Source organism: Sturnira hondurensis, unplaced genomic scaffold (genome assembly GCF_014824575.4).
Source record: "Sturnira hondurensis isolate 20B ecotype Veracruz unplaced genomic scaffold, ASM1482457v3 Scaffold0016284, whole genome shotgun sequence".
NCBI lineage: Eukaryota > Metazoa > Chordata > Mammalia > Chiroptera > Phyllostomidae > Sturnira > Sturnira hondurensis.
Window position 1 is genome coordinate 7,160,517 of NW_028088915.1, and position 25,227 is coordinate 7,185,743.

Consider the following 25,227-nt stretch of genomic DNA (forward strand, 5'->3'; position numbering starts at 1 on the left):
TACACACTAAGTATCTGCAGGAGGCAGCTCTAGTTCAAAGCACCTCAGAAGCAGAAAAACATCCTGGGAATCCAAAAAGCATTGGCCATACCTGCAAGAAACGCTCTATGCGGCAAGAGGAGTGGTCGGGTCCAGCCCCGTCGTACCCATGGGGTAGGAGAATCACAATGCCACTCTGGAGGAGCCACTTGGCCTCTCCTGGAAAAGCAGAGGGAGACCTTCACAGAGGGAGACCTCTATGAAGCAGGAACAAGAGAGGTCTGATCTGATGTGGGTAGTGAACAAATGTTAGTTTGCTGCCAGACTCCCTAAACCCGTTTTCCTTACATGTACTGTCTAGCATAGTTACACCATACTTGGGAGAAAATACAGCCATCCTACCCGCTGAAACCCTAGATCGACACATGTCCTGGGGTTACGCAAGTAGAAGACAAACTCAGTGGTGAATGTCTGGCTCCCAGGACAGCACGGCCATGCTGCCTCCGCTTCCAGCACAACTCTCACCAAGACTGGGCAGCTCCTGCTTTTCCTCAAGCACCCCTGACGACACAAGCCACTGTCCTCAAGCTGAGGATACAGGCATTTTGGAAGAGTCTCTGGACAAGTCAAAGTCCAGTCTCCTCAAGACATGTTTCTTTTTCATTGTTTTTATTTTGAATTACGTTTATTGGGGTGACATTGATTGGCATGTTTCTTACAATTACCTAGTTACAGAGAAACTCAACCAAGGGGAAGATCCATACACATACTCAAAATCCAAGGGTGGTTACCCTCCAAACCGGGGTGAGAGTGGGGGAGACTCACACTTGTACTTTATATACTTTGAATTTTTTACAGTAAGCAGCTACTGCTTTTATAAATGATTGTAAAAATAATAAAGATACACAACTTCCAATATTCAAATACTTGAGTGTCCCTGGATTGAGACTGAAAGCAGATTTTCAAGGCTGCCATTCACTCTGACCGCAAATCCTTGCTCTGTCACCATCGCCAGCTTGTGATTCATGTCACAGCTACTCAACAAAGCCAAGAGCGGACCCCAAAGTCAAACTACTTAGGAACTGGAAGGTGCAGTCCTGCTCCCTCCAGCCAAACACATTCCCCTGCAGATGGGAAGGTGCTCCCTGCACAGTTGTTCCCCACACAGTATCCAGCTCTCCGGCAGCTTATGTAACTCCACAAGCTTCCATACCCCATTGGATGACAAGGCAACCCCTCAACTCTGCCCAGGGTCTGTGGTACAAGGAGTCTCATAAGCGGCTACAGCCCCTTTTCATTAATTTGTCCCCATGAAGCTGATGCCATGTGTCCACTACACACCCATATGCAAAAACCTACCTCCGGAGATGAATGTGTCGAAGATGATCTGGGCACCATTGAAGAAATCGCCAAACTGAGCCTCCCAGAGGGGCAGTAAGTTCGGGCTCTCAATGCTCATCCCATATTCAAATCCCAGGACAGCCTCTTCTGACAGCGGGCTGTTGCTGACCTGGTGCAAAGGAAGAGAATAGAGACACTGTCATGCCGGGGAAGTGGTGACTGAATCAGTAAAAGTAAAAGCCCCATGTTTACACAAACCTTTCAAGAGGGAGGAGGGGCAGCGAGAGCAGCTTTATTTTAAGTCATCTCCACTTGGCTTTGGGAAAAAGCCCTCTATGATTGATGCACGTGGGAAAGTTGGGACAAAAAGAGGAAGACATGGAAGAGGTTGGAATACAGGCATTGAAGATTCTCTTCAAGGATAAGCAAAATGAACTTCTCAGATGACCCACCTTTGGCGTTGAAAGTAAAACTGTGTCATATAAGCTTTTTTTTTTGGGGGGGGGGGAAACCCTTACAAAACAAAGGGGGAAACATACCCAAAAAAGATTTACTTTAGGTTAGAATCCATAATATCCTATTTGCTCAACAGATTAACAGACCATCATGAAATGTCAAGATAAAAAAAGCAGAATATAAAGTTACATCTCTGAAGAGGCTGAGGAGACATGACAATCAAATGCAACATGATTCTGAACGGGTTTGGGGACCAGATGGCAGTCAGGTTGCAATGTTAATTTCTTGACCTGGCTGGTGACATTGTGGTGGTGTAGGAGAATGTCCTCCTTTGTAGGGAATACACATCTAGTCCCTCAAACTTTGGCAACTGGAAGTTTCCAACTTGATGTCTCAAGTGTTTCAGAATGAGAAAAAGTTCCTCATGAATTATACATCCACATTTTTTACAATCGTGTGCTTCTTTCAAAAATTTCCTTAAAATATTATTTGTAAGGTATATATCTATAAAACATTATCTGGTAATAAAAAGAATAAAATATTGATACATGGTACAACAGGGATGAACCTTGAAAACATGTTGCCAAGTGAAAGAAGTCAGTCACAAAAAGCCACATGATGTATGATTCTACTCACATGAAAAGTCCACAACAGGCAAATCCATAGAGACAGAAAGTAGATTAATGGTTGCCAGGGGGTAGGCAGAGGAAGGAAGGAGGAGTGCCTGCTAAGGTATGGGGTTTCTTTTGGGGAGTGATAAAAATGTTCTGAAATTAAATAGTGGTAAGGTTATACAACTCTGTGAATATATTAAAGACCACTTAATTACACACATTGAAAGGTTGAATTCTTTTTTTATTGTTTATTCCACTACAGTTGTTCCAATTTTTCCCCTTTTACCCTCCTCCACCCAGCCCACCCCTGTCTCCCACAGTCAATCCCCACACGACTGTCCATGTCCATGAGTCATTCATACATGTACTTTGACTAATCCTTCCCCCTTCCTTCCTCCATTCCTCCCTCTCTCCTGCCCCCTACAGCTATCTGTTCTGTGTTTCCACATCTCTGATTCTATTGTTTCTTGTTATTTTGTTCATCTGATTCCACTTATAAATGAGATCATATATACCAACTGGCTTGTTTCACCTTGTGTAATATTCTCCATTTCCATCCATGCTGTTGTGAAAGGTGGGAGCTCATTCTTTCTGCTGCGTAGTATTCCATTGTGTAGGGGTACCATTGTTTGTTTATCCACTCATTTACTGATGGGCACGTAGGCTGTTTCCAGCACTTGTCTATTGTAAATAATGCTGCTATGAACATAGGGGTGCTTAAGTTCTTTGAATTGGTGTTTCAGGATTCTTAGGATATAATCCCAGTGGTGGAATCACTGGGTCATATAAGGCAGTTCCATGTTTAGTTTTTTGAGGAAATTCCATACAGTTTCCCACAGTGGCTATACCAGTCTGCATTCCTACCAACAACGCATTAAGGTTCCCTTTTCTCCACATCCTCTCCAGCACTTGTTGTTGGTTGATTTATTGATGAAAACCATTCTGACAGGTGTGAAGTGATACCTCATTGTGATTTTAATTTGCATCTCTCTAATGGCTAGTGATGTTGATCATCTTTACATGTGTCTATGGGCCCTTTGTATGTCCTCTTTGGAGAGGTGTCCATTCAGGTCCTCTGACCATTTTTTAATTGGGTTGTTTGTCTTCCTGGTGTTGAGTCACATGAGTTCTTTACATATTTTGGAGAGCAAACCCTTGTCTGATGTATCATTGGAAAATATGTTCTCTCATATAGTTGGTTCCCTTTTCATTTTGATGATGTTTTCTTTAGCCATGCAGAAGCTTTTTAGTTTGATGTAGTCCCATTTTAAAAATTTTTTTCCTTTATTTCCCTTGCCCTAAGAGATAATATCAGCAAAAATATTGCTATGTAGGATGTCTGAAATTTTACTGCCTATGTTTTCCTCCAGGACTTTCATGGTGTCATGACATATATTTAAGTCTGAAAGGCTGAACTCTGTATCTCAATAAAGCTTTTATTAAAAAAAGAAATTACATCTCTACGATGATTACAACTATAAAATTTTGTGATTTATATGGATAAACACTCAATGATAACAGGAAAATGCAGAGATGATTTATTATCATGGTGGGATTATGCATAATTTATCATTTCTGATTTCTATTTTGATTTCACTTATAACCTAGGTAATACATTCATTTTTAGAAAGACCACTGATTTTATCAGATTCATGTGTATGTTTTAAATGGGTTTGTAGTGGCCACTTTTCTTGTATTTCCACTGTCCTTACCTCATTCCTCGTCTTTCTTCCTTTCCAAGGCTGACACGCCCATTCATATTCTAAACCCACTGGTCTTTGGCTTCTTCTCCCAGCTTCATCACCTAACCCCTCTCTTCTGAACCTTTTCTCACTGGCTTTCTCCTCTCAGTAAATAGACAGTCAAAAGCTTAAAACCAAAGTAAGAAATATTCTCAATCAGTGCTTTCCAGCTGTTACTTCCATTTAGTCAAGCTTCTAGAAAGAATTATCTAATTCCCTTGCTGCCTCCTTCTCCTCCTCATCTCTTGTTTACCCCTCAACTGGTACACTCTAGCTTCTGCTTTCACCACTCCACTAAAATAGCTCTACATAGAACTGGGATAGCCAAATTGACACAGAAAAAAATAGCTCTACATGAGGTCAACCCTTGGCCCTCTAGTTGCCAAAGCAAATGACCATGTTATTCTTCCTCATATATGAGTCATCCTTACTTGAGTTCAGTGACACGGTGACTCTAGTTCTCTTCATGCCTTCCTGGATGCTCTTTATGGAAATACTTTTCCTATGACAGTCACTTTGCTGTTGTCCCCAAGACTCTATCCTTTGGCACTTTTCTCGCTCTGCTTTCTCTCGGGGAGATTCTCCAACTTCTGTGGTTTAAATACTCATATACCCTGATTACTTCCAAATCCAGATTGTAAGACCAGATTCCTTCCTTAGCTCTAGATATACTTGTTTAATTGCTTGATAGAAACCTCTATGCCATTGGGTCCCTCTACATCAAATGTCCAAAACAGAATCCATTCTCTTTCCCACCAAACCTGCTCCCTCTTCTTCACTCCCTGGTTGGGTAAAGGCTGTCATCATATACCAGCTGTCTGAGTATATGAAGCTAGAATAAAACTTAGACTAGTCTTTCTTATTTATTCCCTACATCTACCAGTAAGTTCTTCAGCTATGATTTTCTGAATAGTTCTCAAATTTGACCCCATCTTCCATCTGCACTGTTATTGCAGTCCCTGTAATTCCGGTCCCTGTAATTTCCTGCCTAGATGACTGAAGAAATTGCCTCCTTGGAAATTGTCCTAAATTCTCATTCTTTTTCAACCTAGGCTTCCAAAGTATTATCAGGAGTGATCTTTCCATTGATAATATGAAAATCAGATAATCTATTCAGAATTCCACCACAGTTTCTCTTTTACATAATACTTGAAGTCTCCCTCAATGTGGGTAGTCCTATCTGGCTTGTCTCCTCGTTTTTACTCCTGTATCCACTTTGCAGTTCAATCTCCAGTCATATGAAGCTATTTGTAGTTCCCTGGGCATATCGGGTCCTCTTACTTCTTAGGCTTTTTTTGTGTGCCATTGTGTCCACATTGAATGTTCTCACTACCTGTGTTAGAACAGGCAATTCCTACTGTCCTTCAAATATTGGTAAAATTTGGCTTCCTTGCCAAACTTTTCCTGATTTCCTCAGCAAGATAATCTGCTCCTTCTCCTATGCATCCACTGTACTTTGTACATTGTTATACCTCATTTTTAATCTCTTAATGCTTTTATTTATTCCAAAAAGTATTTACGATGGCTTGTAGTTATACATAATATATAACATGAGAGTGCAAAGTAAGTGCAGGAAAAAAATAGAAATTAAGATAGAGAAACAGAGTTGGGGAAAAGACACAACCTGGCAACCTACTCATTTTTACCAAGTCCACTGTAGCCTCTACCCCTTCATAGAAGCCATTATATATATATTTTGAAAAGTACATAGATTCATTGTTTCGTTTCTGATATTATGGAAGTCATTAGTCATTAGCAATAAGAGAATGCTGGTTAGCTGCAGGATTCATGGTGTACACACAATGAAGACAATAAAGATCAAGCAGGTGCTTCCCCCAGGGTCTTCATATAAAGTACATGGTATTAGATAATAAATAAAATTTTGACAGCTTCCTCATAAAAGAGGCAGACTGTTTACTTGAGGCTTTTCAAATACTAATAATTAAAGCTAATCAATACTATATATAAAATCACAATTCCAAAAAAGTCATTGGTGGGGGGGAATATTAAACATTTCAGTATCTAAATCAGGGATATCAAACTCATTTTCACTGGGGACCACATACTCCTGGCAGTTGCCTTCAAAGGGCCAAAATAATTTTAAGACTGTATAAATGTAACTACTCCTTAACTGTTAAGGAGTTGAAATTCCATTCGGCCCTTTGAAGGCAACCGGGAGGCTAATGTGGCCCCTGTGAAAATGAGATTGACACTCCTCATCCAGATCATCAGTGTGACTTGACACAGGCATAGATTTTAGACTAACTTAAAGAAAAGCTGAGCAGTATGTCCATTAAATAATCTTCCTGAAATTTTCCTTTTAACAAGTAAATTTTTAAAATAAATATTGATATCAATGACTCAAGATTAGACTCTCAAACAAATGGCTCAAGTAGAAAAAAAGAGGACATGCCCCTAATTGAACCTTAAAGAGTAATTTATTTTAATAAACATCACATGCCAGAGGTATGCTGGTTGTTGGAGAGACAAGTGATGAGAAGACCCAACCCCTGCCCTTGACTCTAATGAGTACTGCTCATTGACTGACCATGGAAATATGTGATGATAGAAATATTCATCAAGCTTACTAAACCTTAGGGAATGAAGTAGTCTGATGAAATAGCTTTCCTAAAAAAATAGGAAAGGAATATTGGCTAATTATTCACATCTTTGGTTTATGCTAATGAATTCAGCAATACAAAGTCTGTAATATCAATTTTTGACTGAGAAAATTAACATTCATTTGACATTGATATGATTGCAGAGAAGTAGCCAGAGTAAAATAACTCCAGTCCACTTGCTAATATGTTACTACCATCCCAAATTCACAGGCCTGTATCATCTACCCACTCAGCACCCCATTTACTCCAAAAGCATCAAACCTCTAGTTGCTTTAAGAATCCTGTAACTTTAATCATCAGCATATGGATTTTACAATAGATAAGAGAACATCCTACCTCTAAAAACCCCTTCTGATTAGGGTCCATATGGTTCAGAGGGATGTAGGTGTCAGCAGTCTTCTGACAAACAACCATTGCATGCCTTTGACTAAATGTTCCACGACCAACATCCTGGCCACTCAGACGAACATTAAAACCTTAAGCAAGCAAGAGGGGAAAAAATCCAGATTCCCATGAATAACTTAGTAATAATAAAGCATTGTGACCCTCAATTGTTATACATCAGCTCATCCTGAGAGTTTTCCTTAGCATAATAGGATATTCTTATTAAAATATACAAGTCCTATATTCAATATCCACAGTGAACATGGGATTGTATAGGAATGGAGAATCATCATTTGCCTTACAGTTTTATATATATATATAAAGATTTTATTTATTTTTATAGAGAGGGGAAAGAGAAAGAGAGAGAGAAACATCAATGTGCAGTTGCCTCTAGCGCACCCCCTACTGGGGAACCTGGCCCTAAACCCAGGCACATGCCCTGACTGGGAATCAAACCAGCAACGCTTTGGTTCTCAGGCCCACACTCAATCCACTGAGCTACACCAGCCAGGGCTGCCTTACAGTTTTTAGAGGAAATGTTTTTCTAATACATCCAGCCCTGAGCCCTTTTTTCTAGGTATGATTGCTTTAGTCTCCGATGAAGGTTGCCAACATGACTTATACTAAGATTAAATAATATTGTCAGGTAAGAAAAGATAACATGTTTTAGAATCTCTCTACTCAATGAAAACAATAGGAAGTAGTTGTCACTTTAAATTCTGCAGAGGTTACAGGTAACAAACATCATACTAAAGCATCCCTTACCAGCTGTGCAGCTAAACAGAAACTCTTACCTTGAGCAAGTAATGAGCCCAAGGCAAGAGCCTCTGCTGTGGCCCAGTCTAACTTGGTTCCGTCCATCACCTTCTCCAGCCTAGACTGTAAAATTGAAGGAAAGGAAGAAAAGAAACTTTCAAGAGTCTATTTTGTTTTTCATAAAGTTCAAAAAATGTAATGCAACAAGTAGAAAGTATCAAGAAAATGTTATTCCCAACAAGTAGGGAAGTATCAAGAAAAACTAATGTTAAAACAGAAAGGGTAAAAGAACACATGAATGTCTGATAGCAATCATATAACACTTTGTTTTTATCTTTTTTGGTATTTTTTATATTTTTTGGTATTTCTTTTTATATGACATCTTAAAACAGGCAAAAAACACAGGCGCTCAGGTTAGTTGTTAAGCCTGTGGATGACTGAGAGATGGCAACAGGGAAGTGTTCGTGGGGAACTGCATTTATAATATTCTACTTCTTCTCCGGGATGGGGAGAACATAGTTTGCTTTGATAGTCTCTATACCTATAATTAAAATCCCAGAATGAAGTTGTGTTTTAAAAATAGTTCAGAGGGTAAAGTTTCTTATCCAAGTTTAAGAAAGATGGAGGCTTTAACACCCTGCCCTCCTGTTTTCAGCAGTGAAAGTCCTGCATCCCAGGAAACCCCTGAGTCCCAGGCAAACCAGAGGGTGCAGGGGGGCGGGTGTTCACATCTATATTTAACATGAGACTGTATGTAAAACCTCGACATGATTAAGAGTGTAAATGGTTGACTCCAGGGATGTGTTGACTTTATTTTATTTAAGTCACCCAAAAGAATGAATGTGTTTTCTGGTCAGAAAAATCCAAAGAGGCATTCTGATATTGCTATATTTTTAATAATGTGCATGTAGTATATGTACATCTACTATATTAAATAGGAAGGAAGGAAGGACAGAAGTAGACAAAATCTGAGTTAATTGACTATCCATACCAAAACACCACTAGGACTGGTTCTTAGAACACTATAACATACAAATATTTGTCAAATAAATTAGCCAACCAAATGACTAGACCAACATCAATTCCTTTGCTGTACAAGAAACAAAGAATAACAGATTTCAGAGCTTCCCACCGGAGCATACATCTTCAGAAGGTGACTGTGCATTTGGAGCTCCTCTGGCACCTCCACAGACTTGCTGCCAATAAACCGCAGGAGGTCTAGGGGCACACCTGTGTTCCAGGTGGTAATTCGGGCTTCCGGCTGAACCAGGCCCTGCCAGTGGGCCTGCAGGTGAGTGGCAGGGGGGCTGTAGTGGTCCAGGTTTGTTAAATGGTCATTTAACTTTGCATAGTAGGAGGCTTTGATTTCTGAGACTTCCTCTTGGGTCATGAGTCCATTGGCAATAAGGTGCTCTGCGTACGTGTCTGGAATGCTCTTTCGGGCTCTGTCCAAGAAAGAGGGGGGAAAATCAATGTGATTTATAAATATCAAAGAGAGACAGATATAGTCATGGTCAAAAGTGTGGTGGAGTGTCATAACTGTAAAAAGGAATGCAGAAAATGCTTTGGAACTTCTGGTGGAAGAGGTGGTTGTGTGACATTGCAAATGTACTAAATGCCACTGAATTTTAAATGATCCATTTCATGTCATATGACTTGCACTCCGATAAACTGTCTTTTTCAAAAAGACAGTTGTAACATCTTCATTCAGGAAAGAGAAAACAAATTTATCTTTATGAACTTTTATCTACATTCAGGTAGCAATAATTGGTAGTTTTACTATGACTTGGTAAATTCAGTTATTTACAGGACTGACCTACATAATCTACCAATTCAGCACTCCTTTGTTTTAAAAAGTATTAAACCCAAAGTAGCAAACATCTGTTTCAGGTGCCTTTAAGAATCCTGTACCTATTCAGCTCTTGGGTTTTATAACAGTAGTAATAATAATGCCACTCTATAGTTGCATAGCACTTTAAACTGTAAGGTCTATTCAGATATATTGATATTATCATATTCAATCCTGACCGAAGTGAGAGGTAGGCAGGATAGATTATTTTAAATGGGGTGCTCAAGTAAACCAAGTAATTCAGCAGCTAAGGTCAGAGCTAAAGAAATAACCCAGACTTGTTCTTCCAAGAGCATTCTGCTACCTATGACCAGCATGACTTGTAAAATGTCACCAAGCTTATTCCTCTGCTTTAATTTATGCCTATGAGAAATAAAGAAGCAGAATCTATTTTACTTTCTAGTATCTAAAAAGGAAATTCCAAAGTGACATATCTGTCCACTAACCCCCCCAGTCAACACTGTCCCACAGGAAAAGAATGCAGGCCAATGTGGAATTTAAAATTTCCTAGTGGTCACATTAGAAAAGGCAAAAAGAAAAGGCAAAAAGGTGGAATTAATTTTAATCACATTTACTTAACAATATATCCAATATATTATCACTTTAACATCTAAGCAATATAACAATTATTATTGAGACAGCTAACATTTTTCACGTAAAGTCTTTAAAATCTGATGTGTAGGTTCCACTCACAGTGCAACTCCATCAGGATTACCACTCATTCCAAGCGTTCAGTAACCTCTTACAGCTGGTGGCTTCTAACCTGGACAGCGAAGCTCTGATAGTCATTAAAACTCATCATGTAACCTCTTGCCAAGGCACAGAGTAGGTCCCCATCTATAGTTTGTAGAAGTGGATCACGGAGGTTCTGTTTTTGACCTGTCAATGCCCTAAAGTAACTTCAATGCCCTGAAGTAACTTCAGGCAAGACTGCCTTAGTTCTCCTATTCCATCTTCCCATCTGCTAAGTGAGGTTGTTAAGTTGCCCCCTTTGTCTATCCATTGAGGAAACACGTACAGTTTGAAGAATATGGGAAGCTTTCCTGGCATCCATAGGGTGACCATCACAGTTTGCTCAGGACTGTCCCAGTTTTAGCACTAAAAGTTTTGTGTCCCAGACAAACTGGGAAAGTTGGCCATTCCAACTGAGACTGTCAATAAAAAGTATAATGTGAGCACTATGGGGAAGAAGTCATATGAAATAAAGGTATATAATTGTACCTGATAATTTTGTACATGACTGGGTTGGTGAAGAAGGGCTCATCCAGCTCGTTGTGGCCCCACTGCCTGTAGCATAATAAATCAACAATCACATCCTTCCGAAATTGGCGCTGGTATTCAAAAGCCAGTCGAGTGGCACGAACCACTTCCTCTGGGCTATCTCCATTGACATGGATGATGGCACAGCCCACAAGTTTCCCTGGGTCAGAGAAGACCAAGATGAAGTGAGCCAGTTCACCCAGATGACATTAGCCTAGTACCAAGTCCTATTGCCTGAGTGGAGAGGCAGCCCACATCCTCAGAGATAGTTTGGGTTAGTCATTAAGAACCCAAACATTGGTCCTGGTGGGGTAGTTCAGGTGGTTGGAGAGTTGTCCCAAAACATCAAGGCTATAGGTTCAATCCCCAGTCAGGGTGCATGCAAGAATCAACCAATGGAAAAAAACTACATACACTTATAGTCAAGACGGCAGCATATGTAAACACAGCTTGCCTCCTTGCACAGCCACATCAAATTACAACTAAAATAGCCCTGGCTGGTGTGGCTCAGTGGATTGAGTGCCAGCCTAACTGAAAGGTCACCAGTTTGATTCCCTGTCAGGGCACATCCCTGGGTTGCAGGACAAGTCCCTACCTAGGGGTGTGCGAGAGGAAACAGATAGAGGTTTCACTCACACACTGATGTTTCTCTCCCTCTCTCCTTCCCTTCCCCTCTCTCCAAAAATAAATAAAATCTTTTAAAAAAATTACAGCTAAAATATAGAACAACCATCAGTCGGAACCATCAGAAATCAAGTTGAATGGAAATCTGACAACTATGGAATTAAGGAGACGTGAACAGGCCGGTCTCACATCCGCGTGTGGTGGATAAAAAAAAATCTGGAGGGATATCCCGGGAGCAGGGGTCCCAGCCCCACACCAGGCCCACCAGCCCAGGGTTCCAGTGCCAGGAAGATAAATCCTCATAGTTGGCTACAAAAGCTGGCAGGGATTGAGTCAGTGGAAGAAACTTATAGAGTTCCAAGTAGTTCCTCTTAAAGAACCCAAACATGGTCTCAGACTCACTCCCTCTGAGCTCCAGCATCCAGGTAGCAGCTTGAAAGGCACCAGTGGCACACAGGGAGGAACTGAAGTGTCTGGCATCAAGGCAAGAGCTGGGGAACAGCTTTATCCCAGACAGAAATGTGGACAGGGGCCAACATTTTGAACCCTTTTCTGAACCCTTCCCCTGCACATAGCCACAGGCAAGCTAGTGCAATATCTGAGATTCCATCCACCTGGCTAACACTGTTGCTCCGCCCTGGAGATCCCCAGAGACTCCACCCCACCCAACTTACAGGCCCACCAAAACTGCTTTTTCATATAAATGGCTGGTCTCCACTCATGCTTCTCAGCTTTCTAAATCCTTTCAAAAAAGCAACACCCACCCTCAGTGAACTCGCAACCTCCTACCTTTTGCTAAGGGGCCCTAGGCCTGGCACTAGCAGCAGCTAGCCTAATTTCACAGATAGGCTTCACGTGGGAATCTCCAAGCCCAGCACAAGTAGCATCATCTCTGATTGTTTTATAGCTCAGTCCTGGGCAAAACACAGGTGGGGCTGACTTGGCCTGCACCACCCGGGAAACCCCAGAGCCTGTGCAACCAGTCAATGGACAGCTACAGACCACAAAGGGCAGAGGTTGGTGGTCAGTGGTCACAGCCATTCCTTGCAGCTAACTGGCCTGGGTAAATCCCTCCCAAAGACCTCAGCAATGTAAAAGATCCAGTCAGAAATAAAGGACACACTAATCGAAATAAAGAACAATTTACAGGGAAACAACAGTAGGATGGATGAAGCCGAGAATCAAATCAATGATTTGGAACATAAGGAGGGAAAAACAAGCAATCAGAACAAGAAGAGAAAAAAGAATCCAAAAAAATGAGGATAGTATAAATAGCTTCTGGGACAACTTTAAAGGTCCATCATTACCATCATAGGGATGCCAGACGGAGATGAGAAAGAGCAAGAAAGTGGAAATCTATTTTTAAAAAATAGTGAAAGAAAACTTCCTTAATTTGGTGAAGGACATAGACATGCAAGTCCAGGAAGCAAGAGAGTCCCAAACAAGATGGATACAAAGAGGCTCACTCCAAGACACATCATAATTAAAATGCCAAGGGTTAAAGATAAAGAGGGAATCTTAAAAGCAGCAAGAGAAAAGCAGTTAGTCACCCATATGGGAGTTCCCATAAGACTGTTAGCAGATCTCAAAAGAAATTTTGCCAACTGGAAGATTGGCAAGAAATATTCAAAGTCATAAAAAGCAGGGACCTACAGCCAAGATTGCTCTACCTAGCAAAGCTATCATTTAGAATCTAAAGGCAGATAAAGAACTTTCCAGACAAGGAAAAACTAAGGGAGTTTATCATCACCAAACCATTATTATACCAATGTTGAAGATCAAAACTGTAAAATGGCAAACTGTAAAAGTATATATGTATCAAAAATTGAACCTAAAAAACAAACTAAGCAAATGAGAAAAATAAAGACAGAATCATCAATACAGACAAGATTAAGAAGTACCAATAGGTAGTTATAGAATAGCCTTGGGGATGTAAAATACAGTATAGGAAATGGAGTACCCAAAGAATCTGCACGACACATGGACATGAACAATGGTGTGGAGACTGCCTGAGGGAGTAGGGCGTGCTCGGTGAAGAGGGGCTAAAGGGGAAAAATTGGGACAACTGCAATGGTGTCATCAATAAAATATAATTTGCTTTTTTAAAAAAAGATTTATTTAGTTTTAAGAGAGGGGAAGGGAGGGAGAAAGAGAAACATCAATGTGTGGTTGCTTCTCACATGCCCCCTACTGGGGACTAGGCCTGCAATCCAGGCATGTGCCCTGACTGGGAATCAAACTGGCAACCCTTTGATTTGCAGGCAGATGCTTAACTACTGAGTCACACCGGGCAGAGCAATAAAATATAATTTTAAAAAAGAATCAACCAATGAATGAATGGGTGGATAAAGCATCAGGTTGATGTTTCTCTTTCTTTTTCAAATCAATAAATATTTTTTTAATTATATTTTTAAAAAAATCTTGGAGTCCAGTTAACAAGAATGAGTTCAAATCACAGCTCTGTGACTTGCCGTGTGACCTTCATAAAATTATTAATCTCAGTCTCCCTACCTATAACGCTGGGGTAATAGTTCCTACCTCTTGGCATTGTTGTAAATATTAAATGAGTTAATGCATATAAAGTGCTTAATAGTACCTGCTATGTAATAATTAATATTTATTTTGTTATTGTCATTATTACTATTATCTCTCCTCCTAAAATAAAAGGGTCGTGAGAGGATACAGTCTAGAAAACAAATGGGTTTTCTCCAAGGAGAAAGTCAAGACGAATTTTCAGTATCTCTAATCATAAAAAATTCACATAACCCTCAAAGGTACCCAGGCCAGGCCTGGGTCTAAAACAATATAGTTTCTTCTAACAGTTCTCATAACTTTGTGAAACAGGGAGGGGGTAATAAAAACCCAGCGCTTCTTTTAATACTGCCAATGTCTAAAACAAGTAAACCTTGCTTCTTCACATCTGATATCTCACCAGACTACCTGGCCAAATTTAATAAATTTGACATGTTAAAATTTGTAAATTCAAGGCTTACAGCATATTCCTTTGATAATTTATGTATTGTAATATGATTGACATTGAAGCAATATTTATCATTTTATACCATTATAGTGCAGTATTATTTACTATATTCATTATACCACCATACATTAGATCTCTATGGTTTATATACTATTCATTACAAGTTTTTACCTTAAACACTATCAGTCTTATCCCCCCTACTCCTAATGCCCTGGTAACCACCATTAACCCTCTGGGGTTCTTTTACAGCTTAGACCTTTTTTAAGGATTCCACATATATATGATATCATACAATAACTGTCTTCTTCTGTCTGACCTATCTTGCTTAGCATAATGTGCTCAAGGTCCATGAAGGTTGTCATAAGTGGATGATAGGATCTCTTTCTTTATCACGGCTGAATAATATTCCTTGTGTACATGTACAATATTTTAAAATCCATTCATCCAATGATGGGCATTTGGGTTGCTTCCATATCTTGGCTATTGTGAATATGCTGCCATAAACATGAGAGTACAGATATCTTGTCAATATTATGTTTTCATTTCCTTTACATATATATCCAGAAGTAAAATTGCTGGACACTATGGAAGATCTATGTTTAATTTTTTGAGGAATTTCCATGTTATTTTCCACAGTGATTGGACCAGCCTACATTCACACCAACAGTCTCTAAGAGTCCCTTTTATCACATCGTCTCCAGCACCTGCTGTCTCTTGACTTTTTTTTTTAAAGATTTTATTTTTATCTTCAGAGGGGAAGGGAAGGAGAGGAGAGAAATATCAATGTGTAGCCGCCCCCCCCCGTGTCCCCCACTGGGAACCCACCTACAACCCAGACATGTGACCTGACTGGGAATCGAACTGCGAACGTGTGGTTCACAGGCCCGCGCTCAATCCACTGAGCTACACCAGCCAGGGCTCAACTTTTTGATGATAGCCATTCTACGTGTGTGAGGTGATATCTCATCGTGGCTCTGATTTGCATTTCCCTGAGGATTAGCGATGTTGAGCACCTTTTTATGTCCTGTTGGCCATCAGTATGTCTTCTTTAGACAAATGTCTATTCAGTTCCTCCATCCACTTTTTTAACTGGATCATTTTTGTTATTAAGCTGTGTTTGTTTTTTATGTTTTAGATATTAACTCCTTATCAAACTGAACATCTCTTTTTTGCCTAAGATTTGAGTTCTCCAAGTTTGAACATCCTACAGACAATTACTTTAGTGTTAACTAGTTGTGGTGATTTCTGCTTTCTACCAGATCATTCAACTGGATATGTAAGCAAATTGAGATTGCACCCTCTAAGTTCCACTCTAGTCTTATTTCTTTGGATATAAAGATTACACTCAGAGTTTAAAAGGAATATTAACCTAAGAACACTGAAGGTGACTACTGACTGTATTTGACCCAAAATTTAAAATGGCTCACTGTGAGCCATTTTAATGGCACCAGTGAGGCTCACTGCTCTAAGTGAACTAAAAGTTTCTCTAGAAATTCCTTGTCTGACCCAGCAACACCAACAACCCTGTGTAACATACCAATATCACTACAGTACAAGGAAGACCTTCCTCTTTCTGCTGGAGTAGTATACCCCAGCTGGTTATTGACAATCAGATGGACACTTCCACCAATTCTGAAGTGTGGGAGATTGGAGAGCGTAAATGTTTCAGGAACAATCCCTTGACCACAGAAAGAAGCATCACCGTGAACCTAAATTGGGGGGGAGAACAAAGAAAAGGAACATAAGTGATGGAGAAATTTAGGTTTCCACACTGGAATAGTTTTCAAATAATAACAGGAATAAAAATAACTACTCTCTCATTGTTCCCCTGCCCTCCTAAAACTCTGGTTGTAGAATTTTCTAGAATGGTTATGCTAATCTAAAGCAGCTTTCAAAGATGCCAAATCAGTTCTTTCCTCTTGCAGCCACTACCTGTTGGCCTGCTCCTTCCAGCCCACACCATCGCCTGCCCACATCTCTCCTCGTGTACTCATCAACAGTCTAGTACCCGCAGCGGCACAGGAGGAAGGGCTATTGGAGGTGCGGAAAGAAAAGCAGCCCTAGTAAAACTTCCATGGAAACGGCTGTGAGATACAAGGAACCCTCCCCCCTCTTGCCCAATCAACCCCTCACCCCATCCCCCAAAGGAGACTGTGTGTATGCGTAAGTCTAACACCCTTACATTAGACTACAAGTAACATAAAGAGAGCGATGTGACAGCCAAGAGAGAAGGTTGGCAGGGGGTGGGGTGGGGATTATACCACACATTAGAAACAGGAGGCTTTTAGGAAAAAACAAAATGTTATTATGAGAGAATATCTAAAATGTGTTACTCTTCCAGAACATTTGAAGTCTGCTAGATCGTAGCATCACAACACCTGGTGGATGAAAAGTGGCCAAGAAGGGGGAATTCCTTCTTAAGAAAAGCTAAAAGCAAATAATGAGGAAATTGTAGGTCTTAGAAAATCTCAGAAGAGAATATAAGCCCCACAGACTTTGTGTTAAATAGACATTTTTCATAAACAGCCAATATGCTGAGCTAGAGAATAAAATGATGTGATGTGCCCTAACTTAAGGCAATCTTTGGGGCTCTAATCATAACAATTGAACTGGCTAAATATGAATTAAGAAAACATACTTAGAAGTACATTGTTAATGGCACTGTCAATGTCCTGTAGAGAGTTATTTTTATGTAAGTAGAATATTTGCAGTAGGAAAGAAAGCACTCCTTTGCCCAAGGGAACTTTCCAGTCCACACCTCCCCACTGCTAGGGTCTACAGGGATAACTGACATTTTGGAATATTTATACCTAGTAATAACACGCCCTTACATTATCTCCATGGTGCTACACCTATCTGTATTAACCCACTCAACAACCAGGTTGGGATGAGGGGGACAGGTAAGGAAGTCACTAGTATCCTCTTTTACAGATGAGAAAACCAAGGTTCAGAAAGAGTATATATTTCACATGGCTTGCACTAGACTCTAAACCTTCTGTGATTGCAATACTGCTGTTTTTTCCTACTTATTTCCCCACCTCTTCAAGCCTCTCTCCTGGATTAAGGAATTTATTAAGTACATGTTCTCACTCAATACTCAGAATATGATGAGGAATATAACACACTCTCATTTTACCTATGAGATTCAGAGGACACAAGTAACAGAACCAAGCATGCTGAACTACAAGGCAGCAAAGGCAGGATTTGAACTCAGGTCTTCTTAGTCCCAGAGTCCTTGTCTTTTCTACACTGTGCTGCATGTAAGTCCAACTGGCAGCCACACAATGGCACACATGGGAGGAAAGGGTTCCTCACCCTTAGGCCCCCTTGCTGATGGGGTTTCTTGTGGGATAAGGAGGTACCGTACTTTGCCATGTATAATGTATTCCTGTGTTTCATGTGCACCCACGTTTTTGTGCTCATTATACACAGGATTATTATACCCATGGTATGGAATCATTACATCTACGTATAATGCACATCCTTATTTTCCCCTCAAAAATTTGGGCAAAAAAGTGCACATTATACACAGCAAAATACAGTATGTAAAAAGAGGTCAATATAGCAAGGAAGAGAAATGTGTGCCTTTTCTGCTTCTTTACAAAAAAGTTATAGTAGAGGCATTGATAAGAATATAACTTATGTTCATAACTTGCATCATTTTATCCTGGTCTTTGGATTCTTGGTACTAAAGCATACCTGTGTCATTTGCTAATTTTATTTTCCCTTTTAAATCAAGAAAGAAACCACTCCACTATGTTCCATAAAGCTTCATAGGATTAAAGGTCCATGAGCACAAACAAATGTTGGGCGAAGAGGAAGCTGCTCAGCCAGCCTTGACGGGGGCAAGAGGGGGTAGAAACACGAGAATCCACTTTCACCAGGTCCAGGACTAAGATAAACAGAAGACAGGCAGAAAAAGTAGCATCAGGAACCTCACTCACCATGATTTTATAGGCTCCACATTTAGAGTTCCCGTAAGAAATCACAATCATGTACTTGAGCAAGGGAAGACATATATAGACAGAGTAGGGTAAAATATTTTAGGGACACAGTCGACAAAAGTAAGCAGTTTCTCATCACTTTAGAGAAATGCCATTTTCACCTCTTTAGAAATCAGTCTTAAGATCTGCTTCATGTAGTGGGTAACTGTAAATGACTACAATATTTCAGAGTATCATGAGTTAAGAGAATGGTAAAGAGAATATCTAGCTAATGATTTGTAGATTTCTATTTTTAAATATCATATCATAATAAAATACAGTCTGCCTACCCCCAAGAATTTTCCACAAGTTTCTGGCTTGAAAAATTAACATCAATAAGATAATGTGGTTATTTGTATACATAGCCAATATTATACTACCTCCTCACAGATTTATAGATTTATGTTGTGTTTGAAGACTTAGTTACCGATATCCATGATTAATAAATTAAGGGTTTGTATTTAAATAAACATAGAAAAAAATGTGACTCACAATGCAAACTTCTAAAAGACACTTTTTAGATTATGAAAAACTGAGGGGAAGAGACAGGGGACGCAAGACCCACACAATAATTTGAATTCTTCAATACCAAAGACCTTCATTTTAAAACAAAAAGCAAAAATAAATAAATAAATCCAGACTCTTACAGCCTTGGTAGATATATGGGTGCGCTGTGGTTCCCTAGAAGGCCACACTGTCACAGAAGTGATGACATCTGTCCTCCTAGCAGTAGCAGGTATGCCAGTCAATACCTCCTTAATTAATTTATAACTCAAGAAAGAAAAAACACAGTGAAAAACCACAGTTTAAGTCCGTTGCCTTGACTCTAGACCTCATATTTGTTATTAATTCTTAAAATAACCCTAGAATATTTGTTTCCCAAAAGTTCATCTCAGTTTAATTCTGTCTGCCACCTCCTTTCAGACCTACCAACTTGGACATTCTTTCTCCCCTGTCTTCCCAACTTCTGGTCTTACTTCCGGAAGCTACAAGTACCTGCAAGCAAATGACTTTGTCCCCAGGCTGAGCCAAAGTGTCTAGAGAGTAGTCCCCATCCTGTCTAGACTGCTGCCTTCCCCGAGTCTTCCCAACAGCCACGGGGTTAACAGCTTCCAGGTGTGATGGATTAGGCAGCATCGTCACATGCAGGGGATGGTGTGCACCAAAGTCCAGGTCAACCGAGGATGTCAGGTGAGACAGGACATCTCCAGTGGCTGGGATATTTTCTGGAAATTCACCTAAGCCTCGCATTTTGCGAAACATCAGCTATTGTGGACACACATAAAGGAAAAATGTTTTTTATTGTGATAGAGACTAGAAAAGACTAGCTGGTTTAAATTATATAATACAAAAAATTGTGCACATGCTTTTATACTTATTATTACCATGCATTGTTAAAGACAGGCACAAATTTCTAGCTGCTCAAATGCACAGAGCTATTTGGAGATCTTTGCAATCAAACCAACGCGTGACATAGTAAATCACTTCTGCCTCGCAATAAGCAAAATAATGTTTCTTAAATACACCTGTTAAAATATATTTTCAAAAGAACTTTTTGAATTAATTTCACTAAAAGTAGAGAGGAAAGTAATAGAACTTAATCCCATTTAGGGAGGGCACGACATATACTCTTAGCTCAACTTACACCTAAAAAACTACAGAAGTCCCATATTCAAAGGACTTCTTTACATATGTTCTCTCACCTCATTTCCAGTCTTCTATGAGGTAGATGCCACTACCCATTTTTAAAGGGAACAAGCAAGAGAAGTTAACTAAATTGTTAAAGGTTCTTGGCAAAAGAGTAAGAAAGTTGAGCCTCAGACCAAAGTATTTACCAAAACAGCATGTTATTCTCAATTAGACAAATTGTTTGAATGACCCAAAAGCTTCTCCAATTTGCAAAAGCTTATTTACCTATCTGTACACAGGAACATACATGGTGTAGATACAGACATGTTTGTCACAAATATGATCATGTACCATAATTTTGCATCTTTGAATAATTTCTTTGAGATATTTTAGAAATTTTATATTTGGTGTAAGAATTTCTACATGTATCTAAGCACACGCCTCCTTCTGTCAATCACCTTTAACCTGTCATACTCTATCTTTTCTAATGCATTTGTCTTTTAACAGCTGATGATCAATCTCAGCATCAGAAACACTGAGGTCTGAGTAAGAGTGGTAAAGCTTGGCCCCTGGACATGCTACCACACTGATTGTCTAATACTCTTAAGAACAACACATCCTTTCATGGGCTCTATTCACTCCATCTAACTCTGATAGCCCCTTTAACATTTGTGGTTATGTTTAATCCCCTGGCCAAGGACAGTAATGAGACTTATCCATGCAAAATGGTCATAACCTTATTAATATGAAATCTCTCTGATGTCCCCTGATATCAGGTCTTCAGTCCTGACTCCCAAGTCTTTTGAGAAACTTACAGAACAGAGCAGCTGAGTTGGAGTGAATAGAAATACCAGGATCCAATAACCTATAAAACCACTCACTTGGGTAGTCTCTTAAAATAACAATGCATATCATTAGTTTTAGTACAACTTATAAACTATAAACTCAGCAAATAAGGGGAAGGTAAAATTGACTTCTTAAAAGGTAAAACTGCATAAAATCACAGATATTTGTTTGCTCAAATAATTTTTATGAAATAAGAAAAGCATGTATCAAAGAGCAGAATTTATTCATACCATCCTTGAGGAAATAAACTAACCTTTGACCTCCCTTAAAGAAGAAAGAATCCAAATAAGGATATGCAAAAATGAACCCAAATACCTGTTCTAACCAGAAGCATTGGGTTCCATCAATTAACTTAGCTAGGTTCTGGACCAATGATTCATATGCTTAGTTAGTTTTCTTTTTCTTTTTTAAAAGATTTTATTTATTTATTTTTAGAGAGGGGAAGGGAGGGAGGAAGAGAAACATCAATGTGTGGTTGCCTCTTGCATGCCCCCTGGGGACCTGGGCTGCAACCCAGGTATGTGCCCTGACTGGGAATCGAACCAACAGTGGTTCACAGGCCAGCACTCAATCCACTGAGTCACACCAGCCAGGGCAGCTTAGTCAGTTTTCTAAAAGGAATTACTACCATGGTTTTTATTCTGTTACAGTTGTATGTCATAGACAGTATCTTACCTCTGGGGGGAACTGCAGGAGGCCTGTCAGTAAATTAAGTCTCCCCCTATGGGGCATCCCAATGATGACATCGCTGATTCCACTGTAGGCTGACATTTTCAGCAACTCATGGAAAAAGCCCATCATGCTTTCAGCTCCTTCGCCTCCATATCGCTTCACTGTGGCAAACTTGGTGGCCAAGAAGCGGTCAAACTCCTATTGAACATCATATCAGACACATTAGTTACATGAAGATGGCCAAGTACTTAGGTCAAAGTCAGACACATTTATGTGCATTGTTAAGAAGACCCTGCACTACCTCAAGTGGCTGAAGCTGTGCCCCTTCACTACCTGCCCCAGAGAAAGACATAAGCCAGACTGCAGGAGCGGATGCAGAGGAAATAATCCGAAAGGTAGAATAATTTAGCCCAAGAGGAACCTTCTTACATGTGTGTCCTTTCAGAGTAGGTCAGGCCTCAGATCTCCACTGTCTCAACCAGTACCTGAGTTTTGGCACTCGGCTCTACAGTACTATTTTATCAAGGCTGCAAAGTTAGTTACTATCTGAATTATTGGGAATAAATTTCTTGTCATCTTGATATCCCTGAGTCCTAAACATAGTCCTGACATTCAATTCCATTAATTTGTACTGGTTTGTCTTCCATGTATAGTTTTCTTTTTCTTTTCTGATCACTTCAGGTAATAAAAATAGAAGACCTTAAGGATTTTGTGATCTTTTATAGAGTGAAAGACAAATATGTATATAAAAGATACTCTGATTCTGAGGAGAACCAATAGCTCCATTGTTTGGTGATCTATTTTTTCCTACATAGAATAAAGTGGTGTACGTTCTATTGTCTGTTGTGTTGAGACAATGGGGGGTAAGTGGAGGTATGTTCAGAGATTTAATGCCTAATTCCCTCTTCAGTATTTATATATCTCTGTATGAAATAAGCTGACCTATTCCACTGATATTAGCTGCTACTTTTATACCTGAGATTCTAGCATTAGTTTGGACAGATGTTTTCTCTCTTCTGTGGTAAATGTCTCCTTTTTCAGCTCCTCAAACCGCTTGGCAAACCAATCTTTCTCCTCCTGGCTCTGAAGTTGGGAGGTTTCGATGGAAATCTGCCCACAGTAGATTTGGTCCAGATAGGCTAATACTTCCTCAAGAGAGGCCTCCTCCTTCCCCATGTTCAACAATCCTATGAAACGGAATCAAAGGGATCCTCTTACAGAAGAATCGACCATGTAACTGATTACAGAATATACCAAAATAATTACTTCAATTCAGAGCATTTCATTGTGAACACCGTTGGTCACTGTCAATGCTCACCTACATGTTTCTAAAAGCAAAACCAAAAATATGATCGAAAGCCCTAAGGTAGTAAAACTAGGAGAGGAAAAAGAAAATTTTCATAAGGACAGAGCCATACTATTTTATGACGAATTTCTATTTTTATTTATTTATTTATAATATAGTACCACTTATTGTTTATTTTTAAAGTATATTTATTGATTATGCTATTACAGTTTTTCCAATGATTTCCTCTTTATCTGCCCTCTACCCTGCACCCCCAACCCTCCAGCATTACCCCCTTAGTTCATGTCCATGGGTTGTATACATAAGTTGTTTGAATCCTCTGTTTCCTACACCATTCTTAACCTCTCCCCATCTATTTTATGCCTACCAACTATGCTTTTTATTCTCTGTACCTCCCCCCTGCTATTCTTCTCCTCCCCCTACCCACTGAAATTCCTCCATGTATAGTTATTTAAACTAAATTTCAAACCTACTTTTCACCTGCTTTATAAGTACAATTTTTATTCCTACCTTTATCTCAAATATCAAATCAACTAAAATGTTCAAGTCTTAATATCTACAAAGCAATACCTATTATTGAACAGTTGGTCTTAATTTGAATTAATATTGATAGCAAAGCAACATTTTAAGGTCAAAAAAAATCTCCCTGATAGTCAAAGAAAAGGAGAGTTTGTAATACGTCATTAGCTCAGCACCAAATCAGTTATCAGTCATTTGCCTGAACCTACATGAGTTAAACCAACATTTACTTTATATTGCTTATGGTTTCTTACAATAATTTTAGATCTTTGATATTGATTGACCGATGATGCAATGGACATGGGAGTGCAGATATCTCTTCAAGATCCTGATTCAGTTCCTTTGAATAATACCCCAAAGTGGAATTGCTGGATGATGTGATGATTTTATTTTTATTTTCTGAGGAATCTCCATGCTGTTTTCCTCAGTGGCTACACCAGCTCACATTCCCACTAACAGGGCAAAGGATTCCCTTTCTTCCACGTCCTTGCCAACATGTGAGGTGCTATCTCATTGTGGTTTTGATGCGCACTTTCCTGAGTACCTTTTCATGTACCTATTGGCCATTTGTCTATGGAGTTTTGAATGCAGAAAAAAAGGGCCCTATCAAAAAACCTTTCTAGAACTTCAAGACTCCTTCTGCCTGATAGTGCTTGAAGCTCCAGTGGGCAGAGGGGTTTTCAAGAATAGAGACAGAAGCCCCACCTCTGCTAGCAAGTAGCTAGCACACAGAAGGTCTAGTGTCGATGGGCTTTACCTGTGGTATTAAAGGGTCCCTGCAGGGTCTGCACAAGAGCTTGGATTTCGGGCACATTCTCCTGCAGGGCTTGGCCAGTGAAGAGGGGGTTGATTTTGGCAGCTTTGTGACCATGCTCACAATATACTGTCACCAACCTGGCAAGTCCATGATCAACTAATTTAGAGGAAAAAGAAAGCAATACAAGCAGTTTAGGAAATGCCTAGAACAGAAAAATCAGTTTTTCAAGGAAGCCTTTGTGGCCTTAGATATTTTTAATGCACTGCTCCCACCTACCACATCTGCCAGTGGTTTTCAGGATTAAAGACTATCAGAATCCAGGAAAACACACTTATTTCTTTAAATTTAGCTCATAATAACTAAAGCCACTAAAAAACCCAAAATGTAAATAGAGCTATAAGTGTATATTTATAAAATAACTATGCACATGAATAAATGTTAAAAGGGAATTCCCCAAATTTAAAAAAAACTCTTAGAATGCTGAGATTATGGATAATTAGTCACCTTAATTATTGTTTAAGATGTTTTCTAACACTTTACATAAAAAGAACAGATAGGTAGAACTACAAAATCAATGTTACATTTATTTCTTTTTCCCACTTTCCCACTTTTATTTTTTATTTTTATTTTTTGCTATCTTTAATTGAATTCACAGGGGTGACATTGGTCACAAAACCACAGAGGTTTCAAGTGCACAACACATCAAAACATCATCTGCATCTTGTGCCCATTGCCCAAAGCAAAGTCTCCTTCTGTCTTCATTTATTCCCCCCTTTGCCCACCTTCACTTATCCCCACTCCACTATGACTATCACCATATATACTTCTTTCTTATTTCTTAAAGATCCAAGTAAATAGTTATTTCACAGTCTTATGAAATCTTACATGAGAAAAAAACTAGAAACTATC

At 39.5% G+C, this 25,227-nt stretch overlaps 1 protein-coding gene across 1 annotated transcript in view; it reads right to left on the reverse strand.

Moving 5' to 3' along the window:
* DHTKD1 (dehydrogenase E1 and transketolase domain containing 1) overlaps positions 1 to 25,227 on the reverse strand; it is a 44,893-nt gene that overhangs the window by 8,930 nt on the left and 10,736 nt on the right. The window contains exons 2-12 of the mRNA XM_037066004.1: positions 24,319 to 24,474; positions 22,712 to 22,923; positions 21,740 to 21,934; positions 19,586 to 19,855; positions 16,144 to 16,315; positions 10,964 to 11,162; positions 9,026 to 9,338; positions 7,932 to 8,016; positions 7,090 to 7,229; positions 1,339 to 1,489; positions 92 to 198 (exon numbers count right to left, since the gene is read on the reverse strand). Coding sequence (XP_036921899.1) covers positions 92 to 198; positions 1,339 to 1,489; positions 7,090 to 7,229; positions 7,932 to 8,016; positions 9,026 to 9,338; positions 10,964 to 11,162; positions 16,144 to 16,315; positions 19,586 to 19,855; positions 21,740 to 21,934; positions 22,712 to 22,923; positions 24,319 to 24,474 — 2,000 coding nt within the window. The remainder of the gene's footprint in view (positions 1 to 91; positions 199 to 1,338; positions 1,490 to 7,089; positions 7,230 to 7,931; positions 8,017 to 9,025; positions 9,339 to 10,963; positions 11,163 to 16,143; positions 16,316 to 19,585; positions 19,856 to 21,739; positions 21,935 to 22,711; positions 22,924 to 24,318; positions 24,475 to 25,227) is intronic.